Here is a 17,404-nt window from a genome sequence, read left to right on the forward strand (position 1 = left end):
CCAGTGCTCTTGGCTGCTTAACACACCACCGATTTACTTTAACAACTCATGCGAGAATAGCAACAAGAAAAGAAACTTCACTCCCCTAACTCCTCCTCTCTTCTCTATTTGCCCCTGAGTCTGACACAGACAAAATAATCTAATGTTACTTGTAACCTGGTGTCCTACCAGTCTTAAAATAGCCACAACACAAAGACGTAAAACCTTTAACATATTTCAGTGACACTACACAACTTATCCAGATGGTCCCAATTGTTCGGAAAACACATCCACCCTCATTATTAAACTCTGACAGTAAAATATGTTGCAATCAATCAAGACAACTCTGCAAAATACACAAAGATGGGGGCGAGGTTGGTAGAATAACTGTGCACCTCATCGTGCTGAAACTTGTCCATATGAAAGTATTTGCCTGTGAAAGAGAGGGTAGTGGGTTCTCATTTTCTCCCCCCTTCACAGAGCAGGAAGAGAAAAGAAGACAGTTAAGATTTACTATTGATTTTGAAAAAAATATAAAAACCAATAATATTTTAAATAAATACACAAACTATGGTTAAAAAACAAAACAAGACGCAGACTCCCTCCGTGAACACTTGGCCAGTGAATTTTTGGATATAAAATACCATCTCTTCAAGATTCTACTTTAATAGTTAGCAGTGTAAAATTTTGCAAGAATTCACCTATAATTTATTCAATACTGCCAACACTGTGCAGTCACAGTGACCTTGACCTTTAACCACCAAATTCAAACCCGTTTACCTTTTAGCACATGGTGTACGTTTATGCCAGGTGTAATGAAATTCTCTCCATGGCGTTCGTGGTTTGCACAAGAGTGTGACAGACATGAGGTGACAGTGACCTTGACTGCTTATGAGGAAAATCTAAGCATTCCCTCAAGAGTTAAAGTGACTGTTTGTTCTAAATTGCATGGCATCATTTAAGAAATACAATAATATGAGAATAGCATGCAGATGGACAACAAAACCCACAAAGCTTAGGTCACAATTTGCACAAGCATTGAGGTATAAATCTTGTATACAACATGAACAATATTATTCCATTCAAAATTTCCCGGTCTTTTGAGCCCTTTCAGTGTTTCAAGGATAACAATGTGTCTCATTCTCAAGGGAAAACGTTTACTGCAGTAACAACTACAACAAGACAAAGAAATGAATAAAATTAGTGTAATCTTATTATTAAATTGGATTGCATCTTTTCTTCTTTTGGATCACTGTCAGATTTAATAAGACGATTTAAAATGTGGAAAGTCCTAAAGGCAATTTTGATGCAGACTTGAAAGAAACATGCATGGATACTATCTTTGGTTATCACGCACAGATTGTACAACAAGACTGATCAGATTTTGTAGTTAAGCAAAACTTATGATTCAAAGCCTTGAACTTTTTGTTTCGAATTGTGTTGGTAATCCTTAAAAAGGAAAAAAAACCCACAAATTTACTGATTATAGAACTATTTGAGTTTTTGGACATGAGGTGTTTTCCCTAGTTTTGAAAACGTATCAACAGTTCTCGAATGTTTAATACGATTTACTCGTTATTTTTTAAATCCAATATACCACCTCAATAAATGAATTCCTCAGATGCATCTGAGAGCACTTAATAAGAAAAAAAGGGGGGGGATCAAACAAAACAGGAAAGAATTATGATTAATTTGCATTTCAGTGCAAAATGAAACAAAATAATCAAAACTCTGAGCTAATTTGTTTCTAAAAGGAAACGGATTTCTTTCAGAAAATGTTTGTATTCTCCAACAACAGAAGGCTAAAAAAATAAAGGTTTTTGCTTAGGAAAATTGTTTCAGAACTAATAAAAAAATTTTAGATTTCGATTTTAGAACACTTCTACTTTGTGCAGAAGAATCAAACAGATGTTCTCAGAGGTTGTTTGTTTTTTTATAGTGTATGTTGAAGTGACTTTGTCCTAGCACACAAGTCATGCTCTCGTCACAAGGCAGGCAGCTCAGCTGGTAACAGCACTGATAATGCTGAATGAGGGAGCCTCAGGGATGGAATGATAAATGTATCAGCATTAACCACATGTTCTGCACAGTTTGGACCCCTATTCATTAGCCACATACCAGACAGTTCAGTTCAGAATACCCACTGATGTCAGCCTCTGCTTGTCTGAGAGGGCCGACTGAGATGGTGGGAGGAAGGGGGCCATTCTCAGAGCACCTCTGTTAACTTGTCCATCATTGGGGCTCCACATGCAAAGACACCATTAATCATAAAAACCAGACGGAACACTGCCTCCTGAAAGGGTCCCCGAGCCACACCTCAAACCAGAGGTTGTGAGGCGTATACATGTATGTGCATCAGGTTTGGAGATGACTTCTTACCTGTTAGATTGCACAGTGTATTCCCTCATATTTTCCCCAAGATCAAACAAAAGAACAAAGCAACATAGTATCAACAAGAAGTTTAACAAGTTGGTGTTACCTGAGGATAGACGGCGGTCATGGAGGGGGCACACACCACTAAAACAGGAACAAGCGTCACCTGAGCGACCTCGCTGCATCGGAGGAGCTAGAGAGCACTGGGGCTTCAAGAACCCTGTAATGAAAGAAATACAGAGAAATTAAACACAAAAGACAGGAGGAATATGGAGAAGATGATAAAGCAGATTAAACTTTGACATTACAGTGATTGGGCCACCATCAGCACCAGCATACTGTTCAAAATGTATAGCTTTGTCACCTCTTGGCCAGGACTCCCTTGAAAAAGAGGTTTTTAAGCTCAATGGGACTTTTCCTGGTTAAATAAAGGTTACTAATAATAAAATTTGTAATCAGGTGTACATCACCCTAAACACCTCTCTTGTGGCACTGAGCCAGCTCACTGCCCATGAGTTTTGTATGTCTGTATCCAGCCTTGAAGGCTCCACAGAGTGGACAGAACCTGTAGAGCGCTGGCTAGGGCTGGTTTGTGGAAAGGCAAAAGGCTTTTGGGCACAGCACTAAGGTTAGCAGCTCTGTGTGGTCAAAATGCCAGAGTAAGTTGGGGTGCCTGAAGGGGATGGAGGAGGCCGTCATACTGTCTGTCTCAGGGGTCGCAGTGGTCATTTTCAATAGGGAAGCCATTATCTGGCACAATAAGGCAACTGAGGATGCTGTATGCCCTCCAGGCAAGTGCTCACAAGTCACTGACATCATCCAGCAAAGAAAAGCTCAACAAACAAATCTAGATTGTTCAAAACAGCAATGTTTGGAGAAATCTGTCCTGAATTATAGAACCCTAATACTATCCCAAAGTCCTCAATTTGATGAACTTAAAACAAAATAGAGAAGAATACAGGAGGTTCATGATGGAGCTTAAAGAACTACAAATCTATTAATATCAAATTACAAAAATGTCCCAGACTGAGTAGCACTAACCTTTATGATTGATGATGATACCATTTTTTATTATTTCTTATAAATGGACTGAAAGTGGAATATGAGTGGTATTTTGCTTCACCTACAACGCAGCCAAAAGGAAAACCTGTGTGTGCAGAGAAGCAGTCGCTCCATCTTTATTGACAGGGTAGCTCAAGCAGATCTTATTGGCATTAGAGGACCTCTGCAAATCCAAACTTTATTCACTCCTTAGGAGGACTTTTGGATTTTCTGCAAACATCAAGAGCAGCAAGCGGAAGAGCCCTCCCCATCGCTGTTGTCTGAGCCCAATAAAGCTCCTTTATTACCACCATGAAAAACATGTCACTCCAGATGAGCTCAGAGAATGACATTTAAAACAGGCAAAGAGATATTGAATTAGTTCCCCATGATAAGCTGTCTGAGATGCTGATATTTATTTTTCCTGCTTTTATCAGAATCAGAATCAGAATCAGAATACTTTATTGATCCCTGGGGGAAATTATTTTTTGTTACAGTGCTCCATTTTAAACCAACATTAAGACAAGACAGACAATACGCTAACTAAGAATAGTACAATATATACATATATATACATACATACATACATAAGTCACTTATAAATAAATATTTGGAAAAGAAACATGTGTAGTTGTAGCAGCAAACAGTGTGTTAAGTGGATGCGTTGTACAGGGAGATGGCCACAGGCAGGAATGATTTCCTGTGTCGTTCAGTGGTGCTTTTCGGTAATCTCAGTCTCTCACTGAACGAGCTCCTGTGACTGACCAACATGTCATGGAGTGGGTGGGAGGTGTTATCCAACATTGTCTTTATCTTGGACAGCATCCGCTGTTAAGGGTGTACCATGTGGAAGTGCATGTGCAATCATATGGACATGTGAGCAGGTGGGGCTTTCTTATTCGACACATTCATTAGTATTACAGATGATTCAGGGACTGGCAAGATAATTCAAGTCTGGATCAGTCAGAGCAAAGAGACAGACTGAGGTCATCTTGAATATCACAAATTAAATAAAACAGGCAAAGAGGAACACATGAAACTAAAATAAAGCCTGTTTATTCTCGTGTCACGCATATCACTTATTTCACTGTTTAATGAGCATCATATCATTGTCATCAGATGTTGGAAAATGTCATCTTAAAATAACAGCAAAGAGTCCCGAGCCCCGCTTTATGGGAACCATGAAGATTACAGGCATCTTGGATGAGGATCAATCAAATGTTTGCGATTCAGAAAACAATACCCTAACAGACTCTGTGTGTGTGTGTGTGTGTGTGTGTGTGTGTGTGTGTGTGTGTGTGTGTGTGTGTGTGTGTGTGTGTGTGTGTGTGTGTGTAAGTTCTGATTTGTAAGTGCGCTGTCAATTTAATGGGATTAGTCCAAACCATAATGCAGTTAAATCTTTTACTCTTAGCTTGGAAGCCAAGTATGAGTTAAGATCATTTCAATATGATATACCAGATTATATATTTGTGCAAGCCATCTCATCACCACCCTAACACAGTGACTCAAATCACTTTTATGGCATTATTAATTACAGATAAGAATATTCTATTGTAGACTATGAAATAAATTAACATGACTTTTCTTTTCTTTCCAAGCTGAATAGAAGGACATCAAAATGAATCAACCACACCATTTTTTAACCAAACATACACACAAGAGTAGTTCTTCAGAAGGAACTGTGTCAGGACTCATGGAGAAGGAGAAGAAGGGTGCAAGAGAGGGGGAGGGAGTGAATCTCGGAACACAATAGTTCTGCCATACTCAACCATATTTTTCCCGTCTTTGCCAAATTAAGTTCTTCAAAAACACGACACACTCCCGGTTGAAGAAAGGGGCTGGAGGCCAAACAGTGACACATGGTATAGTGCTTCGAGTAATGTCACTAAACATTAAGGAATTTCCATATGAGCCCTACCTACCTCCCTACCTCCCAGTCAAGTTGCACTTTTCCAAAGTCAGGAGTAAACTAAGGAGACAGCAACACCCACCTCCCACAAAAAAAAAAAAAAAAAAAGCCTTACTCTGAAAGCAATCCACTGGAATAATGTTCCCACGAGACAAAGTAATGTTAAAGCAATCTGAAATTTCACTACAGAATAAGGAAGAGGTAAAGACAAAAGAGAGAAAAATTCGTTTGAAGCTGAAAATGATCTCAAAACCTCAATGTGTATTGTAAAAACACCTACCATATATCAAAAAAATGGTTTAAAAAAAAAAAAGAAAAAAAAAGAAGGAAGAAAAACTAAGTTGGTTACGTTGCTGCTGATAAACAACTTGAGTTTAAATCTCAAAAACATAATTAAAAGGAATGAATCATCAAATGTTTAGTTGGCAGCTGTAAAAATACTTCAAGAATGATACATTTGACAGGAATCCGTCTTTTTTTTTTTCTTTCTGTTGGCTCGATAAATCATTTTGAGTGAAGGGCTTTACATTTTAAACCCTGAAGGACTTGATGAAAGTGTACGACATGTATGTGCAGGTTCCGGACCTGCTGTTGTAAAAGGTAAGGTTGGTACATGTCTCGTCATTAAATCTTCTCCAGCACTGCATCATTATGCCTTAGTTCATATACTCAAGCAGGATCTTGATTACTAAAGTGTTTGATCTTGCACTTCATTTCTAAGCGGCAAGGATCTCATTGGCTTTAATAACTGCATGATCCAATCTTCCAGGGACAAGCTCAAAACCTTCCTTTAACAGCCAATCGGCATTATCCTTTCCAGCCATCATGGGGGATCAGGGCAATGTAAACACGCTGGGAGTTTCCTCATTAAAGACAGCCTGCTAATGAAATCCCATCCAGCATTTACAACCTTGTGCTAATGAAGGCAAGCCTTTGAGATGTTCTGCTAATGAAAGAAGGGCTTTTTATTGATATAAAGCTAATAAAAGAAAGGCTTAATGACAAGGTTCTAATGAAACAAAGGTGTGTAAATGTGGCGTTATAACAAAACCCACTGATAAGGTGAAATCTGCAGCATTTTCATTTAAGCACATTTTTTATTTACTGCAGATAAACAAATGACTAGGTCTCCAGAATTTACAAGACCTCACAAACTGGGGCCTGTTGAAGAAAATGCATTCAAGCATTTATGAGTTTAAGGGTTCCTAGCTGAATTCTCCTGAAGAGTAAGGATTGTTCATGTCCTACAGTATGTTGCCAGGGTGAACAAGCCCAAGGTCAAAGTTCATTGGCCCGCTAATGCATCTCCAAGGTGCAATAAAAAAGCCCTTCCTTTATGGGACTTCAGGGGCTAAGATCCTGATAGAGTGCTTGGAAGGATGGGACAGCGGGGGCCATCAACCGTTACTGTTACCATCATGACTGGCACCTTCGGCTGAAGGAGGCCTCAAACCTCCATGCACAGAAGGAGATTTCAACTGCTCAATTGTGTTTGCCGACATGTACTTGAGATATGTATTTTACTGAATTCTCTGTGTATAAAATAGCATACAATTACACTGATTATGCTGTTCCAAGTCCTTCTGTTTTTGTTTGTCTTACATCGGTTTATTGATTTTTAAAAATCCCCATTTTTAAGCCCCACCTTAAGCTAAATTTTTTTTTTATTTTTCTGTGCTCATGATATAAATGTATTTTTTTTAAATTTATTAATTAATCATGAAATTAATTGGCCCGGTCTTATGTTAGCACTATGTCAGAGGTTACTGTAACACACTGTGTTTATATTTTAAATGACACACATCAAGCGTAGCTATTTACTTTCATCTGATTTCCATCATCCACCTACATCGCCTCCTTATGCCTGTAGTTACCATTCAATAAAACAAATCCTGTGTACAGACGCAAATCTTTTTTTTCCCCCATCTGTTTAGATATATAAGATGCAGGATCCATCCACTGATAATCAAACATTTCTTGAGTGAAGCATTTCTCTCAGAAATGACAGGAATGCTGCCCTTATTTGTTGATCATCAGCCTGTCCCTGCGTGTATTTGCTTCATCAGCAAACTGTCTTCCCTCCCACTAGATGAAATCTATTTTGAAGAAGGAAGCCGTGCAAAAACATGTCATTAAACTTGCATTTATCTCAGCCAGAGCAAAGTCTGGGCAGATCTATTACGACAACAAAGCCAAAAAAAATAAAAAAAAAATCAATGATCTCTAGAAGCCATACCTACTTGCTGATAATAGCAGGATGCTTGTTCAAAAAATAGCTATGACATATTTTACTTGGAGATAATGCACTTGTTGTTTTTACATGCCTCTCTGTATTGATTACACGCCCTCATTCAGTTTCAGAAACACTACCTCTGGGCTAAAATTTCACCTTAGCTTCGACCACGTTAGACAGGTGTTAAACTTTCCACATTCGTGAGTATGCAAGCGCCCATTTGGGTCCAAGTGGGTACATTTTAGTGAATGCAGGCTTCTGAGCAGACCTGTCTAACCGTCTGGTGACTGAACAGGCACTATACATGCACCTTTTTAGCAGGACCTCAAGTGGACTTGGGGAGAAAAAACATATAAGAGGAATTCCTACTTCCCTGGAATATAATCCCCCTGTTAGTGAAACCTCAGGGGTCCCTGAGTATCCAAACCAGACAGAGGTCAGTGAAAGACCTTATCACACACTTGTAGGATTTGCAGGCCTCTGCTATGTATTTAATTTCTAGCCTAAAACAATAAGTTCCTTTTATCAGTGCTGATTTGGCTTATAAGCAGAGAAACTGAAATCTAAATCAAAAATTTGCAGATTCTGTAGGTTAATGACTTGCTCTTCCTTCCGATTATGAGGCTTATTTTAGTCACAATGAACGGTTAAGAAAAAATCTGCTGACACAGACCTGTGAAGACCTTGGCAGGAAGACATAATTTTCAGGTTCAGCCACAACAAGCCTAGATTATTTGTAGCAAAACTACCTTTGGAAGGAAGTTTATTAATCATAACTGAAAAACAACAACAACAACAACAACAACAAAGAAAAGAAAAAACTGCGACTAAAATCTGCAACACCTTTTTTTTTTTTTTAACTTTTAAGTTGTGAGTCACAAAACCAACTGCTGCTGAGGTCTGGACTGGCAATAAAAAAAGTTAACTGGACAGCTTTATTGAATGACTTATTAAGCGACTGTGTTTTGTGAGACCTAAACTGAGGTGCTTTTGAAATGAACAAGAGCACCTTTCTGTAACGGTTCTTATAAAAAAAAAAAAAAAAAACATGCCTTCCTACTTTGTCTGAAACTGAGTCTGCACTTTCACACAGTCAGGATAATGAAGCTGCCCTGGTGTCACATTCGAAGCTGCAAAGCCTCTATAGAAAAGGTAGAACTGACATGAATGACCTTTTTTAAAACAGTAACATTAGGGCTGTTATTGAGAAGCCTGTCTGTCTATAACCTATAGCCTTTTTCTAGTTTTGATAACTTTTGTTCTCTAAATATAATTGACGGAAAAAACTTTTGCTTAATCAATAGAGAAAGGTAAATATACAGGTAATTGCATTAGTTGGTATTGGAATGTTAAGCAACAAAACCAAAAGCAATAACTGACATATCTATTTGTCCTTTCATTTATACATAATTTGGGTACAAGTAATCAAACCCACCACCTCCATCAATACAAGCTGTTGGATTGATTGTTGTTCTCAATATATGCCATACTTTCCTTCCATAAACTTTAATGTTCTGACACAAGAGTTGTGTGACAATTCAACGCAAATGACAGATGGAAGTGTTTAGGCATAGCCTCCATTTCACCTGACCACTCAGTAGGGTTTCTAACCAGTTACCACCAGTCCAACAGCTGCTGGTTGCCAGTACATTTGCAGAGGAGTGTGCACTACAATCTACACCACCTTGTTGGCTCTTAAATGTGTTGGACTAGAACACTTTTGCTTTTTTACTTCCATATCGACCTTATAATCACAAGGCATGACATTTGCTAGTCATGCTGATAAGAATGTGCATCACTGTCTGCACATAACTCTCAACCAGAGCTCAACACAACAAGCAGCAACTCTGCTTTATGTTTCTTTACTTGTTGCGTTGAATTCTGCAGGACTAAAGTTTGCAGAAAGACCCAAAATAAAAGCCATGCATTGTTTGCCAATATATTTATAGAATGACTCAAACTTAACTGAAAGCTTCCAACAGGCAGGCATGTGCAATTTTCTTTTTCTTTTCTTTCCTTCTTTTATTTTTGCATAAAACATCCCAAAGCAGTAGTGTTTAGCAGAGAGGACACAAATGCAGCAGTTCATGTTCACATCTAAGAGTTCTAGGTTTCACTTAGTGTGATGTGATGAAGCCAGCAGAAGGCCTCTGATGAGCGGACAGACAGAGGCAGGAAGAAAAACTAAGAGTGTGGTAAATGAGGTTAGAGGGGAGGGGGGGGGGGGGGGTTCAAAGGCTACTTGTGTACGTCAGAACCTTTCTCCAGGGCAAATAGGGGAACAAGGGTCTCACTGCCGCCCAGCAGCCAGAGTAGCTCCTTGGGCAAACGACTCTAATCAAATTTGTGTGATTGGACTCAAAAAAAGCTGTAAGGGTAAAAGAGGCTCCTTTCACGCAGGAAGGACACAAGGAAGCATTTAAAAATCTACTATCCCTCTGCTGATCTTTACAGTAGCCGTTCACATGACGGACTATCTGCCCACACCAGCAGCCCTTGGCAAAGCACACACTGGCCCTTTCTCAGCTGTGAAATATTAGCACCAGAAAGGGAAAGATAAAACTTTGTTTTATGTGCTTCCTCTAATGGATCATGGGTGGAAATTCAGGCCATACTTTGCAGTATTCACCCTGCTCTGCACGGCTTCAGTGTAGCATCAAAAGTGCTATTTTTAGCTGTGATTAATAGTTGCAATTGGACACGGTTCTGGCCTAAGTTCAGGGCCTCGATTTTATTTTTCCTTATCATAGTTGACAGTTTAGAGTGATCAAAGAAAATTATGTTAGAAAGTAATGTAAAAAAAATGGCTGAAATTATTCAGATTTTTGTATAAAAAAAATTGAAAAAAGAAGCAGTTCATGGTAATAAAATCGATGAGTGGTAAAGGCTGAACCTGTGGGAGCGGACACAAGCTATGTCCGAAGAAGATGTCGTGAGGCATCGCATTGTGGATTGCATCTAAGGTTTATCATTGAGGCCAACAAATACGATTCTTCAGGTTTAATTTGGACAAGTAAATGTGTGTGTCAAGGCACACTGGTACAAATGTTGTTTAAGTTGATGAGAACTGTTTTAGTGGTACCCATATGCATTCAAAAGGTGAAATTCTCTCCACTTTAAAAGGTGTAAGGAAACAGTTTTGTTTATGAAAGAAAGAACGGTTAGAACTTAAGGGACCTGGTGTTTTATTTTGAAAATCTTTATCCCATGCACTAATTTTTACATTGGTTAATTGCATTTTAGTTCATTTCATAAAAAAGAGTGACTCTCCTTCATGTTATTTTTTTCCCTTCAGAAATAAATAACTGTTGAGATACATTTTTTTGCATAAAATACAGATTAATTTAATCAGAAGGTATTGGTATAAATTAGTAATACAACAAACTCAAGCCCAGTTTCATTTTATGATACACTCTAGCTTTTATCATAATTATGTGGGACCTGGGTTACAATGGTACACAGATGAACATTCTGCAGGGAAAATCTAACGCACCAACAGCTGAACAGAGATGCTCTCTGGCAAAATGAAGGTGTGGTACTGTGTAGCGACCTGTGCCCCACTCACTGTCTGCCTGAGTCTTAGCGGAAGGTCCCAGAACACGCTTCCTGTTAGCTTGCTAAATTGTCTCCACACGCCCACGCTTCCATCTCTACAGGAGCACACAGTCTCCCATTAACCACCTCCTGTTGCCTCAGCCTAGTACATCTTCAACCCACATGCCGAGGATGTAAACATGTACAAACAACGATGGTCAAAACAGAAGGAAGGACCTGTGCTGCCACAGACGTCATCTATTCTTCTCTTCTGAACAATATGTTTTATAACTCTGACCCAGATTCAACAATCAAGCTTTACGCTTGCTTAAGTCAAGACTTACATTAGCATTTTCTCATTCTCCGTTATTGGTACTTCCAGTCTCATTTGAGCTGACACAGTCAAATTCTAACCAACTCAACAACAGCGAAAAGTTTAGTGTTTTCATGTTGGCTAGAAGAAGCTTTTACTTCTGAAATTACTGATAATAGAGGTTACGCGTGGAATGCTTCACAAGACTGTGTAAAAAGCCTTTAACAATCCAGAAATTATTATTTTCAATTTTTACCAACCTACAACCAAAAGATTGTACAACGTCCTCACATTTTTTCTTAATCATCAGTGAAATAATTTGCTATAAAAGCATTTTTAAAAAAACAAACAAACAAACACGCACACAAGGTAATTTGGAGGTTTTTAGACCCTCATGAATAAGTACATCAGTTTAAAAAATAAGTTATAGCAACATTTCATAAATACTTCAATAACAAAAAAATACATACATATGTTGAGAAACTGAGTCTCCTATGTGAAATACATTAATGTGAAGTAGTACATAATTCAAAACTTGAAACAAAAACATCTGGTGCTCCAGCTGCTCTGCATGGGTGTGGACCAAAAACCAGCATAACAAAAAAAAAACCCAGTGAAATTCATAATACAGTAGAATAAGAATTACACAAGGCAGACCACTTGCAAGACAGTTTCAAAGACAAGGATAAAGTGCACTCTTTGTCTAAAATGCTTCTTTACGTTGGAGCCATTAAATATGAATGGAAAATTATAAAACCAGCAATACTGATTCCAGATTTTTTGACAGGAAAGCTCCATTAGGGTCAGATGACTCCAGATTGAAAAACAAAAACAAAAACAAAACAAAAAACACTTGCATAATCCTGTCCAGGCTTTCAATTCAACATGAAATCAGTTCTAAAATATACACTTCTCATTCAGTATCAATATTTCAGAAAGACCCAAGCTGGACTTAGAAAGAATTGGACAGGAAGAGAGTGCTTATGGAGAAAAGTCAAGTTTTGGAATGAAGAGTTTGGGCCAAAATAACCAGTGGAGACAACGGGGCTCTCTCCAGTATAAGCCTTCATGCATCAGGTCCGATATTATGGACATACCTTAAGTGTGCTGAACCTTAGGGAAACGCAAAAATGCACATATACTGGAATTACCAGAAAACTCATAGCAAATCATAGTTCTTCATTCATGCATACATTTTATATGTAAATATATAATTTATAAGTATATAATAGAGTCTGTGCTCATATATGAACAGTTATAAAAACTTTGGAAAGTCTTAATGAAACTGATTTTCCACCAAAGGTTTAAGTAATCCTCTGATCTTTACCAAATACCTGGAAAGGTTCAGTTTTCCAGGAAAGCTCTGGCTAAAGATCTCAACTTGCTCTTTGGATCTTTACACGTGTAAAAACTTGTGAAATACTATGAGGAACCCAACCTTGCTGAGTCTTTTGGTTCAGCAGTCAAATGCTTACTCTCAACTGCAAACAGGTTCATCTTAATGACTTTTATTACATTTTATAGAAAAATATTACATTCATGCCACAAGCACCACAACTGCATGCGATTCATAATTTTTTCTGTGCTTCATCTCTAATTCTAGACGTCATTTCAGACTTGGTAGGTCAACCCACTGATTGCACTCCTTTGCTTGTAGATCTCAGCTGACATTAGTTGAGTGTATCCTGGATAGGTCGTGAGGCCATTGCAGGGCTAACAGAACGAGACAGACCACCGAGCACACGCTAAACCTATTGGCAATTTAGAATCACTAATTAACTCACCATGCATGTCTTTAGACTTTGGAAGGAAGCTGGAGCACATGGGAAATATCCATGCATTCAGTGACATGTAAAGTGTGTAGTGCTCCATGAGTGAGTAAAACAGCCGAGGCTTGTTATGGGTTGGAGTATTATTCCAAAGCCTGAGTGATCTCTCATGCTCTTCAGGAACAGATGCATGCCACACATTCCAAGAGGCAACCAAATCATTCCAGTTGAGGATATGCCAAGCTGGCTGGAATTACGCTTTCATCCAGATAAGTGTCAGTTTATCCATCTATCATATCCTCCAATCTAAATGGTATTGTTTGAAAAGTAATAAAAACACCACCCCTTTCCTTTTTCTCTTGAAAAGCTTCTGACAGCAATGTTTAGCTTAGCACAGGTAAAACTGACAACACGCACAAAATGTCTACAAATGAATAAGAAAACAAACCTCAATTTGCATGCACGTGCATGACAATCAAATGGAGAACAAGCTTATTGATACTGTTTAAGGGCAGATGGAAGTGTACAGTTCAACTTAGCTTTTACAGAGAAAAAGGAGAAAACATGGAGAAAAGTGTGTTTCCAACACACCTGTAGTGTCAAAGTTAAATGAAAAAGAAAAAAAACTGTTGGTAAAAACTCTAGTAGGCTGTCAAGGACAAGTCATAAATTCAGTAATAACTCTAAGTTGGCGTCACATCTTTTATATGAGAAATGTCTCATTTTTTGAAGTTGGTTGTTTGAAGTCCATAATCAAGGACAAAGTTGTCAGCTACATTGTTACAAGATATTAACACATCATAAGGAAAAGACAAGTCACTGGATCAGTCATGTAAAGGAGCAGTTGCCAACACGTGGATGGACCACGAGTTGGGAGATAAAATGAGAAAGAAGAGGCAAAAACAAGTGAAAAACAGACAGTGAAAAAACAATGGGAGAGCAAGTCAATGGAGAAAAGGAAAGTGAGAAAGAGAGAAAAAGGGGAGAGACAGCCAGTGGGAGGCATAGAGAACTAGGTCAAGTCACATGACTGGGATTGACTACAGGCAGGATTAAATATCCTACAGCATGTGGTCATTTACACAACAAATGTAGATTTCATTTTATAAATTATTTCTCTTCCATGGGGGAATGAGGCTCAGCATAGCAAGTGTGTAGCTACTCTGTATGCTGGTTGGAAGCGAGGCTTTTCAATGAGCACAAAAACAGAGCATTAAAGACTTGAGCGAGCCGTTCCCTCTGAGACAGGAAACAAAGCGACAGCCTGCGATAGCATGAAAATGATCATAACAGGAGGGGACACGGTTCCAGCAGGAGATGGTTCCATTGTGACAGGCTAATGGCTGTAACATACACTGCCCATTATCCTGGGTAAATGCAAAGGACAGTGAAATGTTACAAAAACAAAGATGTCACGTATTTTAACCACTTACAGTGTGACAGCAAAAGTGTGCCAGCAAGCCTGAACACGAGGTCTTGAGGAATATATTGATTCATACTCATATTATCGAAAGGCTAAATGCAAAACACACCACATAAACAGCATGGTCCGTTCTAGTGGTGCCTGCATGTATGTGTGTGCAGAAGGAGGCACACCCACCGCTAGGGATGGGTACCGGTGTCCGGTGCCATGATGGCACCGGTTCTGACATAAACGGTAGTAACCAGACCGAAAAGCAGCGCACATTTCGGTGCTTTATTTCGGTGCTTTTTTTTCCTGAGCTGTGATACACTTCTAGCCAATCATTTTACGTTTCCGAGGATAGTAGGCGGGGCCAGGTACGTACGTTCTTTTATGCAGAGCTACAGATTAAAAATGCCCAAGGCGAAGCGGTCAAAAGTCTGGCTGCACTTCACAGCAAAAGATGCAAACTCAGCAGCCTGCAACAAGTGCTTTAAGCTGATACTGTCAAAGGAGGTAACTCCTCAAATCCGATGAAACACCTGGCGACGCATAGCGTTTTTTTTTTCCCCAAAAACCAAGAAATGCACTGTATTTGATAGCTTGCTGCGAGACCTCACACCGAGCGCATCTACTGCGGTGTGGTGCCTGTTATCGGACCCGGAGTTAGCAACATACCCAAAAACACGAAGAGGAGAGTCCTGGCCCCTAGCCCTGCCAGTGTAGCAGAAATGATGACGGATGATGATGGCAGCAGCAGCAGCAGCCGTTCTTCTCTGCGTGAGTAATTTACGTTGAGTAGGCTAACCACGTTATTAAATTAATGCATGTAAGGTGAACTAGCAAACATCATCATAGCTACATGCGGCTGTCTTCTTGTTTGATGGCAGATACTCCCTTCACCCTGGCCAAAAAGGCTAAAATGACCAAAGAAAAAGAGGGAAACAGCTGAACATGAGCGGTTTTTGGACAAAGTTTGTGTTTTTTCCATTGTTTATGCACTGCTTCCAGCCAAGAGTGATACCATATATGCCCTATAGCTGCAGAAAAGGCTAACATTGTTATCTTTTTACAAAAACCAAATCAAATCAAATCACTTTTATTGTCACATCACATGTGCAGGTACATTGGTACAGCACATGTGAGTGAAATTCTTGTGTGCAAGCTTCACAAGCAACAGAGTTGTGCAAAATACAATAATGTAAACAAGCAAAATACAAGAATGGCTACATCTGAAACTAATAAATATATGTACAATATATAATAGTATATGCATTTCTGGATGTGTATAGTAAATATTTTCCTACGTGTGTGTGTGTGTGTGTGTGTACACATATTTTACAAATTAAATAGAGTAAACAATAAATAAAATATATAAAATATACAGAGTGAGACATGTGCAAAACAGTGGCATTACTGTACAGTATGGAGTGCATAATGTTAAAGTTCCAGTAGTGAAGCTGAGGTGTCTATGACGTGTTCAGCAGTCTGATGGCCTGGTGAACCAGCTGAACATGAGAGGTTTTTGGACCAATTTTGTGTTCTCCATTCTTTAAGCACCGGTTTGAGCACCGTTTAAGCACCGGCACTGTTTCAAAAGTACCGATTTGGCACCGGTATCGGATAAAACCTAAACGATACCCATCCCTACCCACCGCAGGTCGGCACAACAGGAACCCGGTCCGGCTGCAGGTAGGGGCTGGCTGGGTCGAGGTAATTTAACTTTCAAAATAAGAGCAAAGTGATTGCCCACTAGCAAACCAATTGCAGATGCCACAAAAAAAGTAATAAAAGAAAATGTCAAAACTAGTCATAATCATAATATTTAAGAAGGTTAAGAAGTTAACAGTGGAAATAAAAATTGGTGAAATTTTCACTGACCAAAACAGCCTCCAAATTAAGCTTTTCAATAGTGATCTGGCATCATCATTACTCGGAGCTTGTCTGAATGCAATAGTATGAGTGAGACATTTATAGAGTAATGCAGGATGGCATGTCGCAAGATGCAAAATGTCACTAGTACCCCATCAACCCATCATTTCCACCACCATCCATCCACCCTACTCCACTGAGGAAACTGCAGCTGCCAATCAAGCACAGAACTGCAGGCTAAGCTGGCCATAAGCTCAGTCAATCCCCTGAAGCCCAGTATGTGGAATACCAATCATTCATTCACTGTGACTCTGTGGTCGGTTGAGAAGAGGAGATACACAGCGGAAACATAAGTGTGTGTGTGTGTGTGTATGTATACGTGTGGGTGGGTGTGAGAGAGAGAGAAAAAAGCTGGTCAATGGACTGAAATCTGTCACTTCCTGTCTAACAGGAGATTCTCCAGCAAATGAAAGCCAATCAATGTGATGTAATGTAACACCAGTATCCAGAACAACATGTGCCCCTTTGGCTCTGATCGGTTTGACCCTCAGGTTTTGAGGTCAGAGGCCCAGCGCTGTGCATTTTCTATCAGACCTACAACAACAGCAAATAAATGATTCATCTGTGACATATCTGACACAAATATTTGGGGAAGCAGAGGCTCAGGAGACAGAGAAAGACGTTTCAGAAGGTTGGTGGTTTGATCCATCAGAGAGTGTGAATGTTAGAACTTCAAATTGAGTAGAAAAGTGCTTCATAAGTGCCAGCCCATTTAAATTCTCTTTCTAAATAAAGTGAAATGGTACAAAGTGTAATTATCTATTTTTAGATTTTGATAATTTCCAACAAATTAATGAGGAATTTAGCTTTGCTTAAGCCTCTTACACAAAAACTCACTAGTTGTAACAGGGATACTAGAATAGAAAATCAGAGTTTGTTTTTTTGCTTGAATTTTTTTTAAATAAGACTGCAAGAT

The 17,404-nt window shown here is 39.1% G+C and overlaps 1 protein-coding gene across 4 annotated transcripts in view; it reads right to left on the reverse strand.

Moving 5' to 3' along the window:
* Nucleotides 1-17,404, reverse strand: part of rxraa (retinoid X receptor, alpha a) — a 112,429-nt gene that overhangs the window by 80,661 nt on the left and 14,364 nt on the right. For all 4 annotated transcript variants that reach the window (XM_076886326.1, XM_076886327.1, XM_076886329.1 and 1 more), the window contains exon 2: nt 2,459-2,572. In XM_076886326.1, the coding sequence (XP_076742441.1) occupies nt 2,459-2,572 (114 nt within the window). The remainder of the gene's footprint in view (nt 1-2,458; nt 2,573-17,404) is intronic.

This window comes from Maylandia zebra, linkage group LG7 (genome assembly GCF_041146795.1).
Source record: "Maylandia zebra isolate NMK-2024a linkage group LG7, Mzebra_GT3a, whole genome shotgun sequence".
NCBI classification, from domain to species: Eukaryota; Metazoa; Chordata; class Actinopteri; order Cichliformes; family Cichlidae; genus Maylandia; species Maylandia zebra.